The sequence below is a fragment of the Podarcis cretensis genome, assembly GCF_951804945.1.
Source record: "Podarcis cretensis genome assembly, chromosome: 2".
NCBI classification, from domain to species: Eukaryota; Metazoa; Chordata; class Lepidosauria; order Squamata; family Lacertidae; genus Podarcis; species Podarcis cretensis.
Genome location: NC_137171.1, coordinates 35,725,148 through 35,746,216, shown reverse-complemented (window position 1 = coordinate 35,746,216; position 21,069 = coordinate 35,725,148). Strand labels below are relative to the sequence as shown.

The window sequence follows — 21,069 nt, the reverse complement described above, 5'->3', positions numbered from 1 at the left end:
TAAAACGTTGGGATGGTTCCTGTGTGCACATTAGGATCCTAACCATGAGTAAATCGCAACGGGGCTATGCTAAAGAATGGACCCCATAAAATGAACATTATACAACTATGGAGAACAACAGTGCAGAAGGTTACATGGGGATTCATGGCCAAAGAATACACTTTATCAGAAATCTAATGGTCGGGTCAGAGCAGGACTATGGGCAATAAAAGGCAAGCAAGACTGATATACAACACACAGAGAACATTTCATTCCCTTGATAACCGTGAGGGCTGGAGCTCAAAATGGCAAAAGGGGTTCTAGATTCTTTCTGTATACTGTACCATGCATTCAATATAAGCAAAAATGACTGCGGTGTAAAAGATTTTCCCATCGTAGGCCCTCTTGTCAGTAAGGACATTTGAGAACCAGCAAGTTACATTAAAAGATTTATCAAAGCATTTTTTTTTATTTAGTGCATACAGAAACTTCTTCAATAATATTAACAGTTAATGATAAAAATGACTTAAAACATCAATAACAAGGTTTTTTTAAAAAAATAACCCCATAACTAGGCAGTGGCTTTGTTTCAGAGCAGGCAGAAGTAGGGGGCAAGTTCACTGGTTTCCCTCCAGATCAGATTTTCAGGAAGCACACAGGAGATTGCAGGCAAAGAGGAAATCAGTGGACATTATCTCCCCCTGCCCTTCTATCAGCAGGAGCAATCCATGAGCGGAACCCTGCTTGCAGGATCCAACCCCCATGTATTCGGCCAAGATCAGTAACAGGAGTCTATCAAATATTTATTCTTTAGCATCCTGCTCTATCTAGCTTATTCAGTGACTCTCTTGGCACATTGATGATGAAAGACTTTCACATTCTAATTAAATTAGAAATGAAAACTTGAAGGGTCCGACAGCTGCTCCAAGATAAAGAAGCCCATTCTTTAATGTGAAATGTGTTTGGACCAAGTTTTTGTCCTTTCTTGGGGGAAAAGGTAAACAAGTATGCTGATAAAGGATACAAAAAGAAACTAAAATCTGTTGTATTTCTGGGTGGTCTCATGATGTCTGGTTCTCCCACAATTTCCTCTTGAGCATGGATAGTGTGAATGCCAGCAAAAAGCTCCCATATTAATTACAGGGAGAATTAAATGACATGATATCCCCTGTCCACTGCATCGTCTGCAGGCTGTGCTGGCAGTGCCTAAGTTACTATCACCAATTTCTCTGCAATGCAATACTGAACTACAGCAAAAATAATTAATATGTGGTTGCTGGATTAGGATTGAATTCAAATACACAGCAATCCTAAAATTTCAAATCATATTTTGCCCCATCAAATACTTAGAGTGCCAAGTTTGTTTTCAAAGAACACAAGAGGCTGCCTTCTATTTAGAACAGTCAAAATCTATATGAATATAGCATTAACCCCACTAAAAGGCTGAGAACTTCTAAACCAGAATGAACAAGTTTCATCCTCTATAGCCATTCCAATTCCAAGCATAAGAGGCTCAGTTATTAGGAAGGGTTAATCCAGGGAACTATTGTCAGGGAAGCACACTGCAGATTTGCCTCCTTCTCATGGGCCATACCTCTCTACTACACGATGCTCTCTGGCATCTCGTGATGGAGTCTGCCAGAAATATTGGTGGGTCAAAGCAGCTTTGGCTGAGATGCGTCTGTTGGGATCATACAGTAATAGTTGCTGCAATTAAAAGGGGGGACACAGAAATATCTCTCTTAATGGATTGATACTATGCCTATCATCCCAAAGTCAATACTAATTTTCTATTCCCAAGTATAGGCTTTGCATGCAATGGTAATGTCATGATCAAAATGGCAGAAATCACAAATCCCTATATTACCAAATACCTATATTACCAAATACACTTGAGGGTTAAGACTAAATCTCAGATTGAGGCTCTTGGCTGAAATTCTGGTTTACAACATCCCTGCCCCAAGGTTGTTTTAAAAACAAAACCCTTCATTCCAGCCTCTTTCTTACCATCAGCAAGTCTCGTCCGTCTCGGTCCAAGTTTGGAATTAACACCTTCATGTCTTTTCTCGGCCATTTCGGGAAATTCCCTTTGTAGTCCGGAAGTTGAGTCACTCCCGGCCACGATGATTCAGTAGGTGTACCAAGAGTGCGGAAAATACGGAAAAGCTGATCGATTTCGGAGTCCCCAGGAAATAAGGCTTTTCTGGTTACCTGGAGAAAGAAAAAGGATGTCCCACTCATCTATCTTTCCATAGGCACCCCTATTCTTTATCCAAGTGAAGTCCCAGGGAGAAGGAACAGAGAGAAATAAATACCTTTTAGTACAAGCCACCTGGTGCTGAAGGAGAAAGGAGAAATATACTGAACACCACACCAGATCCCCAGAAAATCATAGTGTAGATCAGGGGGAGACTTCAAGCTTGTTGGATCTCCTTTGTTTTGCACTAGAATCCCAAGATCTACTAACCAGAGCTAGGTGCAAAGACATACAGTAAACTAAAGCAAGTTCAACATGATAATCTAGAACATGAAATCTAATGTTGATCCCATGCTCTATATTACAAACTTGAACTTCACTTGAACTAAAACTTCAGTCATGTTTTATTCTGCTGAGAGCTCAGGATAGAAAGACAACAAGGACAGCCATGGGGTGGAAATCTACATAAAAACCTGAGATGTATTAATATGAAACTTTTAAAATAAAAATTGGTTTAATTGATCTTTGCAAAAGCAATTGACGTGGCTTTTCAGTATGAGCCATATGGTAGGCAAGGCTGAAGGAAGAGCCTAAATGCTTAAACCTTTGCGGTTTTCAAATGTTGTAAACAGTATTAGGATAAGGGCTGCATGTCCTTTAATCGAGTGCCATGTCATCTTCATCACTTTCTTCCTATACAGCAGCAGCCTCTAGTGGCTGCTGCCACATTGCACATCTTTCTCATAGCAAGGTGTTTTTCAGGAGAAGTCAGCTAGTGTGTGTAAAAGAGGTTGAAAACTAAGGGAACGCGTTGCTGATCTACCACTGATAGATCTGTTCTGATAGGAACTTAGGGAACAGCCTTATACAAGATTGTTGGTCCATCTAGCTCAGCACTGTTGACACTAACTGAAAGCGGCTCTCCAGGCCCTACCTTGGAAGCACCAGGGACTGAACCTAGGATCTTTCTGCATGCTAGGTATATGCTCTGTCACTGAGCTGCAAGCCTTCCCCATGAGCCACAGTTCTTCTTTTCCTTATGCAGAAAGCTAGCCGCATGCAACTGGCTAAAGTTGGATCAGATACTTCCAGATGGGGGCTTAATGTTGTGAATGGAGAAATCTGAGTTAAGATGCCAGCCCATATCTTTTTAAAGCAATTGACAACAATAATGTTATGTAGGCTTTGCAATAAAATAAAATAAAAATGCATGCATAAGGAATATACATCCCTCTGGAAGCACCCTCACAGAATTGAGAGATAAATTTACCAAACCAAAATGGAAGCTACATTCCACATAATTTTTCTTAACTGCAGACTACCTGCCATGGTCACAACCTTCCTCCTCAATACAGCAGCAGCGTGAGCCTCACTATGCAATATATCTTATTTATTTGAAAGATACAGCACCCCTCAGTGCAGCTTTCAGAGCAGTGTACAAAAACCAGGTATAATGCTCAAATAAAATAAAACATTTTTAAATGGATAAAAAATTGAAAGTCAGTTTCTCCTTTACTCTGCTGTGATCAGGAAGCATGTATCTAAACAGAATCAGATGGCCACAGGAACAGCAGCAACAATCAATGTACATTTTCATGCTCATTGCAACTTTTAACAATATCAGAGAAGGAAGTCTTATCAAAGACTCTTGAAATTTTAAAAAAGTGGTGGCAAGAATAACACATTTTGAACACTAAACTTGGTTCTGCCACACAGTAGAATTAGGAAAAAAATAAGAGCACATTGATTACATGATTTGCAGTGTCTGTTTGGATATTTGTAATGTTAAGAGTATACATAAACTCAGTATCACTGATTTTTATGTCATCTAGATGACACAGTGCACCAACTGCTTCTCTTGCCAACATGCAAGTATTGATTTGAGCTTCAATACTGACTTCTGGGCTAAGGGCTCAGATTACAAATTCTCTTCAGAGAGAGTGTGTGTGAGAGACAAAGACAAGGGGAGCTAGGTAGCTATAAATACAAACAAGGCACACATTACCACATAAAATTTTCATAAGAAATTAACATTTTTGTGCGTCTAAAACACAGTGCACTTTACTTTTGAATCAACAAAACTGAAGTCTATTACCATTTCTGCAAATATGCAGCCAATGCTCCAGATATCCACAGCTGTTGAGTAGAATTTACAACCTAGTAAAATTTCAGGAGCCCGATACCATAAGGTTACAACCTAGAAGGAACCACATTGAAAGCTCGAGTTCAATTTATGCTTTTTATGTATTCAAATGCCTTCCCACCCTCAGTTAAAAACTTTTATGATTTAGCCCATAAACTTTCACGATCCAGTCTTTTGCGAGAAATTGTTCTCACTCAGATAAAGTCCACTAGACTGCAGCATGGCCTCTTGAATGCCAGTCAGAAAAGCAGGTGTTGCTATCCCTCCACTCACTCTCCTCCCCAACCTGCTATGAGACAAAACTAGAGTCCCACTTGTTCTTTGCTATAGCATGTGGGAGAGGAAGCTGGACAAAGAGAACTGATGGAGCAATGAGCTCAGAAGCAAGATGGCTGCATCCTCTTTTTCTGTCTCGGCGCATTTAAAAATCTAAATTCCTGGAGAGAAACCATGTTAGTCTAAGGTAGTAAAAACATACCTTCAAAATGTATAATGGCATGAACTTTTAATCTGCAGAATCTTGACCCAGAACACTAAAGGTATGGACAGTCTTTAGGTTAAAAGGTAAAGGTAAAGGTACCCCTGCCCGTACGGGCCAGTCTTGACAGACTCTGGGGTTGTGCGCCCATCTCACTTAAGAGGCCAGGGGCCAGCGCTGTCCGGAGACACTTCCGGGTCACGTGGCCAGCGTGACATCGCTGCTCTGGCGAGCCAGAGCCGCACACGGAAACGCCGTTTACCTTCCCGCTGGTAAGCGGTCCCTATTTATCTACTTGCACCTGGAGGTGCTTTCGAACTGCTAGGTTGGCAGGCGCTGGGACCGAGCAGCGGGAGCGCACCCCGCCGCAGGGATTCGAACCGCCGACCTTTCGATCGGCAAGTCCTAGGCGCTGAGGCTTTAACCCACAGCGCCACCTGCGTCCCTTGTAGTAGGTTATCCTCCATCAATTAAAAATAATAATGTGCAGCTCTGGTTTGCACACGTGCTGCATTTGTTAGTTATATCATGTCTGCAGCGAGGTTTGGTTAAAAGCAAGATCAAAACTTACTGGGGGAGCTTGTTAAAAAGGACACGCCAAAAGTGGAAAGCATCCAAGACGTTACAAAAGGCATCATGCATGTGCAAAGTCATGCAATGTCAGTAAGAGACATGTCACAAATCCAGAGCCTGGGGCTTCTTCTGCAAACTTGCAAGCTATTTCCAAAGGAAGTCTGAGACGGAGTGGGACCGGTGGGTTTAGAACACTTTTGTGTCAGGATGAAAGAGCCTTAGGACCCATCTGCACTCAACATTTAAAGCAGTATCATACCACTTTAAACAGCCATGCCCCCTCCCCCAAATAATTCTGGGAATGGTAGTTTAAAACTGTTCAGAGTTGTTAGGAGGTCGCGATTCCCCTTGCAGACCTACAATTCCTAGAGTGATTTAATAATCAATTGTTCTTCCCAGGGAACTCTGGGAATTGTAGTTCAGTGAAGGGAACAGGGGCCTCTCCCAACAGCCTTGCCACCTTTAACAAACTCCACGTCCCAGGATTCATTGGGAGGAAGCCATGACTGTTCAAAGTGGAAGGTTTTAGGTTAAGGTCTTTAGGTTAAGGTCTGCCAATTGCAGTTTCAATCCATTCTTTGCATAAGACTGGGTATCATAATAGCTCATTTCATGGCTACTTTTCTTCTCACTTCACATCAAATAACAGCCAGAGCAGCACCCGGAGGGGGTCTCATGCATCTTTCAGTGTTTCAAAGGCAGGAAAATTCTACCATTGTGGAGCATCACAGCAGCACCCTGATGGTGCAAAATCTGCCTCAAAAATTGTGTTTACACAAACACACACACACACCTTCTCAGAGGATGACTTGGAAACCTTCTTGCCTACTAACAGCACTAAGAAAGAGAAGGAAGAGATGATGACGAACATTACCTCATGAGTGTAAGTACGCAGTGGAACACCAAAGGCTCTTGCTAGGCCAAAATCAGCTAGCTTGATGGCTCCCATTTCATTTATAAGTAAGTTCTGGGGCTTCAGATCTCTGTGGATGACTCTGTGGGAGTGACAGAAGCTTACACCTTGTAGCAGTTGATAAAGGTAGCTCTAGGGAGAAGCAAAGGTTTCAGAGATTAGTAAAAACAAACAAGCAAGCATTTTAAATGCATTATAACACTGTGACACCAGATGGTGCTGTAGAATTCCGTGTTTCAGCAACATGATTTCCCATTACAGTACAAGGTTTACAATGCGTTTTCCTGAAACTTTTTTTTTTTAATGTGGCAAGATCCAGTGTAGGCATAAAGAAACCATGGACAGCTGGTACATAATATGCCATAGTTCAACATCTCAAACAATTGCTTGCTTGCAAACAGGTTCCACGTACGTTGTTAATCTATTTCTTTGAGAACAGCAGTGTGACCAGATAAGAAACTTTCCACACTCCTTGTTAGGGTAGCCAGATTGTTTCCTGTCAGGGTTCCTATGTCTTTTTTAAATGACAGGAAGAACGCAAGGAGAAAATTCAACAGTTAAAGCTCTCCTACCCCAGCCTTTGCCTGATTTGTTGTCTGTCACAGTTTTTAAAGGCACTATCAGATAGAAAGAAAGTTAAAATCTTACAGGCCCTTCTGCAATGTGAATGGCTTTTCAATGCTTCAAGGTCTAACACAGTGGTAGCTAACCTGTAGCCTGTCACATATTGCTGAACTACAACTCCCATAATCCCTGATAACTGATAATGCTGTCTGAGGCTGATGGGAGTTGAAATTCAAGAACATATTTTCTGTAAGTGACTGTGTGTATGTTTGGATAAACTTCTACCTTGACCAAACTTAAAGGCAGCTCCCCTGTACGGGACGAGTCCATGTACTTCTTAAGGTCCTGATTCAGATATTCAAAGACTAGATAGAGTTTCTTCTGACTGTGAACCACATCGAGAAGCCTGGAATAAAAATTGAATTCAGTGACTGAACATCTGGGTTTGGAAGAACTAATGCCCCTGCAGAACAAATGCATCCACCACTCCGACACACACACAAAACACACACCCTCCTTTTTTTGGCACAACAGAAGGAGAGTCGGTGTGGCACAGTAGTTAGGAAGCTGGACTAAGACTGGGGAGACCCAGGATCAACTCCTCAATCAGTCATGAAGCAAATTTGGGCTTTGTCTCGCAGCCTAACCTACGCCATATGGTTGTTGTAAGAGTAATGGTAAGAGAGCAGTAGCAGCTCCATTGTTCTCTCGGCTTCCCAGTGCTGTGAGTCACTGTCATTTACCAAGAGGGAGAGGGGTGAAGCAGCAACTCACGGTGTTGAGAAGCCAGGAGAGCAACAGAGACCCATCTCCACCATCCCATAAGCCACTACTAAGAAGAGAGAGACAGAACCATGTATGCCACTCTGAGCTCCTTGGAAGAAGGATGGGATAAATATGTAATACACAAAGCAAGTAGACAAGCCATTGGGTGAAGGAGCTTGTTTGCAAAACTGCATTCTCTAGTAGCTGCCAACAGATGTCTTGCCTAAATGCTGGCTGTTGCAATGCTATTTAAATTAAACTTACTCGGCACCGAGACTCCCTTGTTGCAGTTTCGTGTTTATTTATCCCTCATTCTCTCCTGTGCTGCTCTGCAAAGAACAGCAAAGGTGCAACAAAAGACTATGAGGAACAAATTAACATTATCTGTTTTCAGATACCTGTATGCCTGCATGTTATTCGAAACAGCAAGGCAGCACACTACTAATGAGCAGGTTTACTACTATAACTATGCTACTTTGCCTCTTAAAATGTACTTGCATGAATAGTTACTTGTAGATATGCTAGCAGACAATGTCTCTCACTCCAAGTGTCACTCTAACCTAGCCCCTGGTCCCTATGATAATGACAATGGCCTCAAGCCAGGATTATTGCCCCAGGAGGTCTCATGACCAGCTCCTCAACAATCAGACTCCAAACCTGTGAGTGGCAGCTCAAGAGTATTTTGATAGCCACCCCAAGGCTGTTTTAGTCTCCTCAAGGTGTCTGCTGGAAAAGTTCCAAGAAAGTTGGCATAGGATTTGCAGTCTGAATTAAAAATAGCCTTATCTATTCCATGTTTCTATTAATCTAAGCAATGCTGTTATAGGTTGTAGATGAGAACAGCTCACATCTCTAAAAGCAGCAGAAATATGAGATGACTGGACCCTTACTGAACTAGAAGCATGGGAACCCCCTACAAAAATTTATAATTTGGCAAAATATTTGGACTTTATGATATGTATTGGTATAATTTGGAATAATCAATGTGATATAATTGGATTGTTAAATGGAAAACTTAATAAAAATTATTTTTTTTAAAAGAGAACAGCTCACATCTACACAGACACAAAGTCTAGACTTTTTCTTACCTCACTATGTTTGGATGTTTCAATTCTTTCAGCAGGGAGATTTCTCGAATTGCTGTACTGGGAACTCCTTCCGTCTCCCTGTGAAGAAAGGGATTTGGTATCAAACAATCCAATTCTTTCTGCTTTACTGGGCATCAGTGATTATTTCCACTCACATATCTTCTCTAGGGAAATGTTCATAGAGCTTGTCAGCCAAAGCAGGGAGGGAAAAGGGTGTCCCATCAATCACCAAAAAGAGAAAATGTGGAAAACTACACAGGTATAAGGTTAATATTTTAGCAACAGCAAGCATAACATATGTGAACAAGTAAGGAATAAGATATGATAATCTCAGTGCATTCTACACAGGTTGAACTACAACTACTAAAATATAAAATTAAGGAGATGGCCTTTCTCCTCAAAGACTATAAGTCTTTTCTCCACCCCCTTCAATTCTGATAGTTGCTTCAATAAGAAAAGCATATCTGCACAAAATTTTAAAAGGGACAGATACATTCATGTGTCTCCATTGTCATATTTAATGGCTAAATCAGCCATTAGTCTCCATGCTTAAGGTGCTTGCAATTCTACTGTTACAGTAAGTATACTTTACATTAACAGCTGGACCCTATTTGGAACTGACCCTTATGTGAATAAATTCTGCCCATGGTTATCCGCATGATATCTCTCAAATTCCACAATTTGCAATGTATTAAAATTCAAAACATAAATGCTATCAGAAAACCATTTCATGAGTTTTAAGAGTAGCCAATTCAGGGGAAAGTTAGTGAACTAGGTACTTACGAATCTAGGCGGATCTTCTTCAAAGCAACTAGCTGGCCTGTCTGTTTGTTTTTGGCTTTATATACTACCCCATAGGTGCCCTCTCCAATCTTTTCTACCTTTTGGAAGACATCTTGAAACGCATCCATTCTCTGTCTTCTTACTTGCTGCTGTAACATTTGATCAGACAATTAGGAGTAGTACTATCTGGTCATCTCTATACATCATAGCATTTTGCATGTTTCCATTCTTCCATTCACCCTACCCCTGAAAAGTAATAATAATCCATTTAAACAAATAAGCATAATGCTTAAATAACATCTTAATAATCCCTTTCAAATGGACTACTCTCATATTCTCCAGTACATTAACCTACTTAAGTTAACTGAAGGTGTCTGGCGATTACAATGATATTTACTGTTCCCTTTGTGCTATGACAGCCCAGCCCCAGGGCCAAGAAACACAATATGCATCCCCACATAATGGATGATGCCTTATTGGGATCCTGCCTTTCCTTCAAGGAGTTCAGGGTGGTATTTTGGGCTCACAACACCATCCTATGAAGCAGATGAGCCTCAAAGGGTGTTTTGTTTCATAGCGAAAGATGTGCCCCTGACTTTCCCAGTCGAACTTTATCAACTACACCCCACAGGCCTTGTTTGTTTGCCTCAGCTGCAAAATTAAGTACAGGTTTTGTATAAGTGGAGCAGAAAACGTAGGCAAATGGCACATTTTTCACTCTCTCCCCTGTGGAGCAGATTGGCAATAGACCCAGGACAGGTAAGAGGAAGGGATTTTTTACATAATGCATAATTGCATTATGGGATCCACAGCCACAATGTTTTCTAGGGTAACTGCAGATATAGGGAATATTCTTGTCCCTCCAACAAGATTAATCAAAATATTTCTTAAGGGGGTGTGTTGGGAATATTCTGAATAAGAATCCTTCTTTACATGCGATGTTCAAGAACATGGCATTGTTAAATGGAAGAGACTTACTGCACATTGTCATATTTGAGGAAGGCCTTGGGCCCAGGCCTGCCCTGACACCCAAGGAACTGCTCACTAAGCCACCCCCGTTCCCACGCGAGTCACAAATTACTAATGTGATCATCTAACGGGAAAATTAAAGCTCTCGGCTCCTCAGAATGCTTCCCACCTGCTCATCTAGTCTTCCATTTGCCTCCATACCCTCCTTCCTACTGAACTACAGTGTTTCCAAGGGGTCAAAATTCACCTCACACCACCACTAAAGTGGCTTTTGCCCACTAGAGGGAGATGTTCAAATGCAAAAATGCAAATGTTACCAAATATAAGAAAACACACAGAGAGATCTCTTTTGGTGCTGTTTGACTAGTATACTCACAGTTTCTGCATCCCTTCCAACAGGGATATATTATAGGAAGTTGACAGGAGCAATAACTGCAGGCTAGACTTTGGCCCTGCTTTTAAAATTTCTTGCAAGGGGGAAATGATCAAAATTACTTAATTTGGGCAAGTTTTTCTTTGCTATCTTTTCTTCAGAGACTTGGTGATAGCACCGAAGCACTTGTGAACCCCAGAGGACTTCTGTTATGAAGTGAGACTAACAGATGCAAATATCAAATACAGTAAATAATTAATATTTGGATATTCAAAGAACACAAGGAAGGATAAAGTGGGCACGCAGCAGCCCTGCAGCCCAAATTCCCATCCCTGCTGGCTCCACCCCAACTTTTGCACATCAAAACCAGTATTATGATAGGATACTTCATGGGTTCAGCCTCTCCGTGCTTGGAAACCATGTGTATCAGGGTTCCCAATTGTGAGGAAGATTCTAAGTATATCCAGCCAAACACATTCAAAACCCCCCTTCAGACTTTCCTGTCCAACATTCAAAGTTCAGGACAGGAGCTAGTGGGGTTGTTGACATTGGGGGAAAGGCTGGCATTCACTACCCTGAAACACTTTATTCTCCTGGTCTTTCACAGGTTAGTTGTATTACAACTCCCATAATTCATGGACTATAACTCCCATACTTCCTGACCATTGGCCATGCTGGCTGGGGCTGATGGAAAGAGGACCCCAACAAGACCTGGAAGGCCACAGTGGTCAATCATCCTCAGCCTTTGCATTCTCTGAAACCTTAATATGGCTGTGGTGTCTAGCCAAACAGATTCTGCTAGTTTTGGTTAGGCAGTATTTAGAGCTAGAAAAAGTATGTAACCATTCTTCAAGTATAGGATGAATAACACATTTCTCCTACCTCACCCCCAGCCTTTAAACAATGTTAAAGTCTTGCAATTATTATCAATATGCAAACAAATATGCTTATCCATATATTGCCATATATTTTACACTTACAAAAAAGTTGTGATCCTCATCATTTCAAGAACACGTCTTAATTTTTAATTTGGGATGGTGGTGGTCTGTTTCTGACACTACAGTGAACATGGTGGTTAAGGTCATTGCACAGAGTGAACAGTTTGATGCTGAGTTCTCAAAAGTGTGTTAACTAGGAAGAAATGGCACATGGGTGGATTTTTAATATCTCTTCAACACATTTTTATAAGTAGGCATGACACTTCTTACCAGCACCAGTGATTGTGAGTTCAGTATTCATCTGAGTTAGGAGAAAGTCAGGACTATTTTGTAGAAGGCAAATGTGTGTTATCTTCGTATGAGATATCAGTATGGGCACTCTGCTAAAGGTCAGCCTCTGCTCCTTTCTCTGACAGGTTTTATTTCACAAGAAGATGACTCCCACATTAGATCCCCTCCCATAGATCTTAACAGCTGAGACTGATACAAATATAATTAGAACATAGAAACATTTCTTGTTTCTATGAATTCTAAAGCAGAAATTAACTTCGATCATTAACTCTTTGGAGTAGAAATCTCAGTCAAGACCCATGCAAAGTGCCGTAACTATGGGGGTGGGGACACACCTCATTTTCAATATAAATCTCAGTTGAGCATGATAATGGCTATGACACAACTTTCAGTAATCTAGTATTAAGGTGAAACCATAATGGACGTTTAAGAATCTGAGCTCCCATTAGGCAATATAGAAATAAAACCTGTCATGATTTTGTAATATTAATATCTTGTAGTATTGTAATATTTCTCTCTGGTGGAGAAAGGATCCAGAAAAGCCCTCAAAAGATATTAATCAAAATCCATTCAGTGTCTCTCCCCACCCCCCACCCCAGCAGAGGTGCAAAACTTTGTTGTTGTTGAGGACTGCATTCCCTCAGATTAAGTTGACCAATGGCAGGACCAAATGTGGACATAGCCACCTGTTTTCTCTCTCTTTCTGCCATCCCTTCTCTTTCTCTCTCTTTCTCTCTCTCCTTCCTCCCTGTCCACCCAGCTGCTGCAGGAAGTACAGATCACTCTTGCTGGAGGTCAAAGCTGTTTCGTAGCAGAGGGATTTTGAAATTAGGCTAAGGGTTGCATATAATAAAGCTGAGTGCTACAGGTTGTCAGGAAGCACACAAATAAATAGCCCAGTAAGTACTAGTCAATCTAGGAATGCTGCTAACCAACCAGTTTTCTCACAGTATCCATAAAGCCTGGGACTTGAAGATTGGCCACAGAGGACTGAAAAATGAGCAACTTAACATAATCAAGGCTGCTTTGTGGCCCTGTCACAAAAGCAAAAGAAGAATGGGCATTTAAACACTATTAACTTTAAATTTTATTATTAAACAAAAAACCAAAGAGTATTTAAAATCCAGCTGCTGTAAACTTAAAGGCTGTTTTCATTATTTCAAAATACAGTCGTAATAAACTGCTTCCAAACTAGTATGCATGTATTAACCCTTTGCATTTTGCATTGTTTAAATGGCTTTCAAAACACTGTGGCAACTTCTGCATATCCTAGCGTAATATGTGAAGCAGTTCTAGAACACCGGCGGCATACCTTCTCCCGCTGAACATTAAAAATATTTTTTTTGGATGGGGGGGGTCATCTTAAGGCAATAGCAGGCAGTACAATTTTAAGACAGCATTTCAAAATGGTACTGGAGTGAAGGAAAATGATAAGCTGGCCCTATTCAGTATAGCACTGATTATGTTCAGTAAGTCCTCTCCTAATGCAGACAGAACTAGGAGGCATTTCCTTCCAGCTGCTTCTCTCTCTCCTGGAAATATTTTCTCTGTTCCGTTATGGCCTTCTCCAGCAACTGAAGGTTTATTCCTTCCACACATGTAAACACACGGGCCTTTATCACCATCTCATTACCTGTAAATATAAAAATTAAAGTCATCAGAAATGTGGCAACTTTTTTTAAGAATCTATGTAAGCTCCGTCATGGTCAATAATGCAGTCTTGCAACTGCAGTATGCTGACAAATGCTTAGAATGCAGAATGCCACTGCAACTTTACACCAGCACACGACAATAGGCTGGTGCAAAAATCTAGAAGTGGACTATAAGGTCATATTTAAAACAGGGCCTGCTGAAAACTGAAATTAAGCAGGTCACATTTTCACTGTGCTTTGCTAAATATGACATATGGGAAATAGTTGGCTAGAAATCACTGAAGTGGAAAGAGATGGAGGGTAACCGTATGTCTATTTTATAGGTCATGGGATTCAGAGCAGTCAAGTCCTAGAAGCCATTTCTAATTTCTAATTCAGCTTCACATGTAATATTCCAAACAGTGAGTTTTGTCTGTTCAATTCCCACCCCCATCAACCAATTCAGATTAATTCCAGAGCACCTACTTGTCTGAAAACTGAGTTTGAATATCCACAAGTACAAAGGCACAGTAGATTTCAGAAAACCTAATAATAAGTCACATGTCTCCTGTATCTCAGTGTGCAACTAAGAAGTGCTTGAATTATGAGGGATTATTATCATAATTATTACTTGGTACAAGAAGGTGTTGTCATCTAGTCACATTTGACATTTCACCCAGAAACCTACTTAATTATTTAGGATCCCAAACGATCCATCTGCAGACCATGTCAGCTAGCAGGCTAATTGGTGCCAGGGGTCAAGGTCTCCTAAAATATACAACTGGTGCTGAAGAAATGCTGGTATTTGGGTGCCAAGGAATACCCACATTATAGCAGGAGCTCTCCCAGACACAGCATGTATAGTTATCCCTTTGCTGAAGAGAATTCAAAAGTCCTCCCTGAAGGCAATTCTTTTCTTGCAGGAATATAATATTTTCCAAGCACTCTCGTTGGAACGTTGTTTTGCTAGCTAATTGCTTATCTCAGCTCCCAGCTACTGCTTTTACATAGGAAAACGATATTGGGAATAAGACGTTTGCAGGAAGAGTGTTTAACTGTTCCCCTGCCCACCCTTTTCACCTTCCTTCTTCCATCCCCATAGCCACTATTATCCCAGCTAAGTTCCAAAAGCATGTTTGTAAAAGAATCTGAAATTTGTGTGTTTGTGGTTTTGCAAGGGCGAAGCACCAAATGAGGGGAGGCTGCATCCTCCTGCCCCATAATTCTGCTCTATAATCTGCCCCCTCAGGAATTCTTTTCTGTGAAGGAGAAGACATCACATGGCAGGGCAGAGTCTCAAACAAACATCTTCCAAGCCCACATTCCCAGCATGTTTGCACCTCTGTCTCAGCAACGTCTATGCTAGTCATATCCACAGAATGGAAGATGGCAGGATCCAAATAATGTGCTCTACAGGGAGCTGGCTTCAGACACCAGGCCTGTTAGCAGACCAACTCTGTGTTACAAAGATGTTGGCAAGTGTAGCATGAAGGCTGGCAACATTAACCCCATCGTGTGGGAATCCCTTGCAAATGACCACAGCGCCTGGAGACAATCAAGCTAGCTTGTGTATCTGCAGCAGTGACCAGAAGAGGAATGTCTTCTGGGAGGAGCGCAGAAAGAAGAGACACCATGGTACACCTGCATCAGCACAACTGGACGCCTTCATCTGCCCCTGCTGCAACAAAACATGTCTCTCCCATATCAGTCTCTAAAGTCACAACAGGCACTGTTTGATTTCACCCCAAAAAAGTGTACTCTTCCATTGTATCCCAAGACAGACGGATGCCAACAACAGCCCACAACAACCCATTTCCTTGAGATAATGCCATACTGTAGTAATAATAATAATAATAATAATAATAATAATAATAATAATAACAATAATTTATTATTTATACTCTGCCCATCTGGCTGGGTTTCTCCAGACACTCTGGGCGGCTTCCAACGGAATATTAAAATACAATAACCTATTAAACATTAAAAGCTTCCCTAAACAGGACTGCCTTCAGATGTCTTCTAAAAGTCTGGTAGTTGTTTTTCTCTTTGACATCTGGTGGGAGGGCGTTCCACAGGGTGGGTGCCACTACCAAGAAGGCCCTCTGCCTGGTTCTCTGTAACTTGGCTCCTCGCAGCAAGGGAACCGCCAGAAGGCCCTCGGCACTGGACCTCCATGTCTAGGCAGAACGATGGGGGTGGAGACGCTCCTTCAGGTATACTGGACTGAGGCCGTTTAGGAAAGCTAGCTGGACTGACAACAGTAGTTCCACAGACATACATGGATGGTAGCCAAGATGGTGCCCCCAGATGTTGTTGGACTCCTATCAGTCCCAGCCAACATGGACAATGCTCATAGCTGATGGGAGCTGTAGTCCAATAACATCTGGAGAACCATTGTGAGAACAGGATGCTGGACTAGATGAGCCATTGGCCTAATCCAGCAGCCTCCTTTTATGTTCTTAGGGAGGCCACCACTGCATACGGCCATCAAAACTGGTAGGATTCTTTGACAGACGTAAGCAATCAGTACTGCATGAACACCTCCAAATGCACTTCGAAAAATGCATTGAACTGTGTCCTCAGTGTAGTTGAATATACGGACATGATTCTTCTTTCCTCCCCACCCAGAGGCTTAAACGTACGTGCACTAGCCCTAGTGCCTCCCACACAATATTCACTACCACTGTAGCATAAATCAGCATTTCAAGTCTCATGGTTAGGCAATGCAACTTTTAATAAGGGTACACAAGCAGCTTAAAGTTTCTGTGTTATACAATCTAGTCAAAGGTGTTTTCCATATGTTAAGAGAGTCCAGAAACAAACGTTGCCACCTTTGCATAAAATTACAAGAAGACAGGCTGCAACAAACAAGTTGGCTTGCAGCAGAGGGCTAGCATGATTAGAAAACAAGTGCTATCCCTGTGACAGTTCCAGAGAATGAAAAGGAAACACCAACAGGAGTGATTAGGTACTAACTTAAATCAGTGCTAATGTCATTTTCCTTTCATGCAAAAGGATTACATCAGAAGATCAGGGTCCCTATTCCCAAGACTACTTATTTTACCTTTTAGACCAAACGTGAGGAACCTCCAGCCCATGGGCCAAACATGCAAGGCCATTTCTCTGAAACCACACCTAGCTGCCCCACACTTGATGCCATATGTGACTACAGGTGTGGGCCAGGTAGAGAAGCAGCTGCACAAAGCAGGATTGAACTCCCCGCATATTAACTGCTGTGTGAAGAGTTCAATCCTGCTTTGTGCAGGATCTCCTCCCGCCCCTGGTGGGCCAACTTTTGGCAAGTGGCTGGGACAACTCACCCAACATCAATATAATGCCTGATGACTGGCAGCCGGGTGGTCCTGCCCACCTGTCAAAGTTGGCTCACTGGGGTGGAGGAGATAAAGGCTGGTCCACCAGGCCAGGATCTAGACTATTCCTGGTTTCACGGATAGAAAAAAATACAAGTGTTCTTACCCTCTTTATGTTCAGTTTCCCCCAGTACAATATACAGAGCCCCAAGCTGGGCTTGGAATGGTTCCACAAACTTGGTACAAACTTGGATACTGTGCTGAACTGAAGTGTGCTGAGCTGTTAAGATGGCTTGGGAGCTGACCACATCATAGGAGTGTAGCCTGAAAAACAAAAAATTGGGTCTCAAATAATGTTGATAATAATAAATAAAGCATGTGAAATTATGTGCAGAATGATTTTGTTTCAAGTTGGCCGTTGTTGCTTCAGTTTTTTGTACACTGCTTATAGATATTTTTAATATATTAAGTAGTGCAGAAATTAAATAATCAAATAATGTATTTAAATATAGAGAAATTAGATTTACCTATAACTGCTTCCCATTGCTAAACACATTGGGTAGTGATCAGCTAGGTTTTACTCAGAAACCCATTTAAATCAATGAATATAATTTAGTTGTGCTTATTAATTTCAGTGGGTTGACTCTAAGTAAAACTTCTTTGAACGCCATCCAGTTAACTAAAAATAAATAAATGATTTGAAAGTTTTTTCTCGCAGCTAAGCATGTCTAATAATGCTATACTGAATGAGTGCCTGAGCTCAAAATACATACAATATGACATTTAGGATAATTAACTCAATGTTAGCCTAATGTTTCTTTCTTTTAACTCACATATTCATCTCTGTGCCAGAAAAATAAAAATGAATATTTTACATGTGACGTTATGGATTACACAAATAATGAGGCATACGGCGGAACAGTACCTATAGATTACAGTAGAGCCTAGCATGCATGAAGTACACATTTTAATTTCCCCCCTCCCCCTTCCTATAAATTATAATTGTTATTGATACAAAATACCTCTTACTAAGGGTCAACAAAGCAATAAACCTTACTAGACATAATTTCATATCTGTAATAATTGTAATGATTTTGGCATATACACTTTGACATAACTTTGTTAATCTATTCAGAAATGTTTATTTGAGTATTTATCGTTGTTTCATTTTAAATTTTATATCACTGTTGCACATCATATCCTCTACTGTAAACAATGCAACCATGTTAAAAAGTTAAAAAGTGAAGATGTATAAAAACTATGTTACTAAAACAACAACAACAAATACTTTGCAACATCTAATGGTGGTGCAACATATGGATTAATAAACTAACAAGGACACTATGCAACAGATGAGAGTCCAGTCCTAAGTAGGAAGGGGTGAAGAGTGAAGTGGTAGGTGATTCATTTTATTTAAAATCATTTCTATACCACTTTTCATTTAAAAATAAATCTCAAGGCAGTTTACAACAATAACATGATAACAATAATGATCTGTCACTTCCCAATCCCTGCCAGTTTGTACCATCTAGGGCAGGAGGTGTGGGGAGCAGATGTACCTCTTTTGGGTTGTCTTTTTTAAAGAGCTCCACTCCCCACACCTGCTCCAGTAAATCCAAGGAAGCCAGCATCTCACACATCTAAGTCCCCAAAACTACTGCATTTTATGGACTACCACTAGCTCCCACCACCAGTAGAGCTAGCAGTGGCCTGGATTGCGGATGTCTCCCCACAACCACCACACCCCAAAACCAGCATAGGCCTTCCTCACCAAGAGAGGGGAACTTGGTGACCACACAGTCATAACCCGCTCTATCCTGCTGATCTCAAGGTTGGGTTTAATCGTTAGTAAACGGGAGACAGGAAACAGAACAAGTTTTTTTCACAGATGTGCAGGGTAGGGGGGAAGAAATCAAACTCGTTATGCTTTCTCTTACATGGGGCATTTGGTTATTTATGAATTTGGTTCTTTTATGGAATCTAAAGGAAGGAATCAGAAGGAAAAGAAGAGACAAAAAGAGTAGCAGTAGTAATGTTAGATAGGATGACCAAAAGAAACAGAAATCTTAAGGTCGAAAGGAATTACACTGACCTGCCAAAGGTTCTCAGGGTCTTCCCTTCTGGGATCAATGCAGAGTTGATTTCCCAAGGAAAGTGATATGTCCCAGCATCTGGAAGCATTTTGCGCAACTGTTCTTGAGAACAGACCCTACAGTCAGACAAAAAATGAAATGAGTATTTAAAAGATTATCTTTCCGCTTCAAGGCTCCAAGGGAATTAGATTCCCCTACTATGCAACAGCAGGTGTTACTTTTTCAGTTGACAGGCTTCTTTAATTATGCTCAAATCGATTCTAATAGACTACTACCTATTTTGTTCATGATAATAACCTCATTTTAAGTACTTTGCAAGGTTCCCAGCCAGCTTGGCCATTGGAATAGGGAAGATGGGAGTTGTAGTCCAGCATCAACTGAAGGTCCACAGGTTCCACATCTCTGCTGTGGTAGCTATTACTATTTTACAGATCTGATGATAGGATTGCTATCTACCATACCTTTATCTTATAGCATCTCACTCTTCAGACGCCACTGCACAAGAAAGTGTCACATACAGTATTATATTATATACTGTTTAGGGAAGTTTTTAATATTTAATGCTGTATTGTTTTTAACACTTGATTGGGAGCCGCCCAAAGTGGCTGGGAAAACTCAGCCAGATGGGTGGGGTATAAATTATTATTATTATTATATCATCAAATACAGACTATTATTTATTTTTTGAATATCCCACTTTTTTCTCCAAGGAGTTCAAAGTGGCGTACATGGTTCTTTCCCTCCTCATTGAATCCCTATAACAATGCTGGCAGACAGGTTAGGCTGTGAACTTCTTTGCTGAGTGAGGATTTGAACCCTGGTCTCTCAGGTGCTAATCCAACATTCTAACCATTACACCACAATGTCTCTAAGCAAACTAGGTAGCAGAGTGCCAAAATAAAAAATATGTAGAAGGAACCAAAGTGCAACCATAGAAAGAGGGGCGAGTCTACCTTTGAGGACGCCATTACAAATGGAAAGCCAGAACAAAAAGAGTTTAATAAAAGAAAATGGGTATCTGAAGTACAGCAGCAGAATATGCCCACAACAGGGGACTGCATAGGAAGCTCTAGTTACATCCTCCAGCCCCTTCCAAATCAATATGCAAAGTCAAATTTTGATTAAATGTTTACTAGGAAAACAGACCTCTTTATGTCAAGGCATGCATTCTCTTTGTTCTCCATGAAATTTTAACCACACCCATCCCAATAAGTCTAATAAATGAATTTAAATTTAGCCACTTAATGTTTTTGAAGCAAAGAGACAATGGAAATATGGAGAGGGAGGGGGTCCAGTAACAATATTTTTTATTATTATTCATATGCCAGCGATCTGACTGGGTTGCCTCGGCCACTTTAGGCGGCTTCCAACAAACTATTCAAACACAACAAAAACCCTCAAACATGAAAAACCTCCCTGGTACAGGGCCACCTTCAGATGCCTTCCAAAATTCAGACAGATGTTTATTTCCTTGATATCTGATGGGAGGGCGTTGCACAGGGCAGGTGCGACGACCGGGAATGTGCCAAGCACCACAGGCGCAAGGCAAACTACATGCAAAGCAGCAATCGAAACCCTCCTTTACCTCCCCACACCCAACTAGAGGCGACCTGTCCAGAATTCCCTCCTATGCCGCAGAGTTTCTGCCGCGCAGCCACGTGAAGCCAATGTGCCCTCAGCCACAAATCAGTGGGCAGGCGACGTTAAGCCACCCTTGGTTTCCCCATCGCAGCTAAGGCACCTATTAGCAAGGAGGAAGAGGAGCAGCTACACCCACAACCGCTTCCAAAGCGCAGGGAGTTCCCGCTCTCGTTTCCTTTCCCGCCTCCTCCTCCTTATTGGATACTGAAACCGACCACCGCCGCCCGTGCAGCAGAAACCAGCATCCGTCTCTCTCCATAAGCCCCGCCCATCAGAGGGAGGGCTGAAGAGCGAGGCCACGCCTCCCCAGCGTCACGTGGCCCGGAAGGCCGCTCGCCC

General features: G+C 41.5%; 2 protein-coding genes across 21 annotated transcripts; both read right to left on the bottom strand.

Annotated features, from left to right (window-relative positions):
• Positions 1 to 415: 415 nt before the first annotated feature.
• CDK3 (cyclin dependent kinase 3) lies at positions 416 to 11,397 on the bottom strand. Of its 17 annotated transcripts, none has more exons than XM_079966195.1 (8): positions 10,829 to 11,397; positions 9,582 to 9,729; positions 8,701 to 8,778; positions 7,133 to 7,253; positions 6,245 to 6,415; positions 4,272 to 4,373; positions 1,987 to 2,190; positions 416 to 1,686 (listed from the first exon to the last, which is right to left on the bottom strand). In XM_079966195.1, the coding sequence occupies exons 2-8, from the start codon at positions 9,605 to 9,607 to the stop codon at positions 1,561 to 1,563; spliced, it is 828 nt and encodes a 275-aa protein (XP_079822321.1). In that variant the 5' UTR covers positions 9,608 to 9,729; positions 10,829 to 11,397; the 3' UTR covers positions 416 to 1,560. The 17 variants fall into 17 exon arrangements, with proteins under 17 accessions (XP_079822321.1, XP_079822332.1, XP_079822325.1 ...); XM_079966206.1 differs by having other exon boundaries at positions 9,484 to 9,632; XM_079966199.1 differs by having other exon boundaries at positions 9,582 to 9,632.
• Positions 11,398 to 13,123: 1,726 nt separating this feature from the next.
• TEN1 (TEN1 subunit of CST complex) lies at positions 13,124 to 20,986 on the bottom strand. 4 transcript variants are annotated; one of them, XM_079966306.1, is made up of 4 exons: positions 20,831 to 20,986; positions 19,089 to 19,205; positions 17,163 to 17,320; positions 13,124 to 13,687 (listed from the first exon to the last, which is right to left on the bottom strand). In XM_079966306.1, exons 2-4 carry the CDS (start codon positions 19,175 to 19,177, stop codon positions 13,551 to 13,553), a joined length of 384 nt encoding a protein of 127 aa, XP_079822432.1. In that variant the 5' UTR covers positions 19,178 to 19,205; positions 20,831 to 20,986; the 3' UTR covers positions 13,124 to 13,550. The 4 variants fall into 4 exon arrangements, with proteins under 4 accessions (XP_079822432.1, XP_079822431.1, XP_079822433.1 ...); XM_079966305.1 differs by lacking the exon at positions 20,831 to 20,986 and adding an exon at positions 20,644 to 20,824; XM_079966307.1 differs by lacking the exon at positions 20,831 to 20,986 and adding an exon at positions 20,508 to 20,621 and having other exon boundaries at positions 19,089 to 19,207.
• Between the last annotated feature and the right edge of the window lie 83 nt (positions 20,987 to 21,069).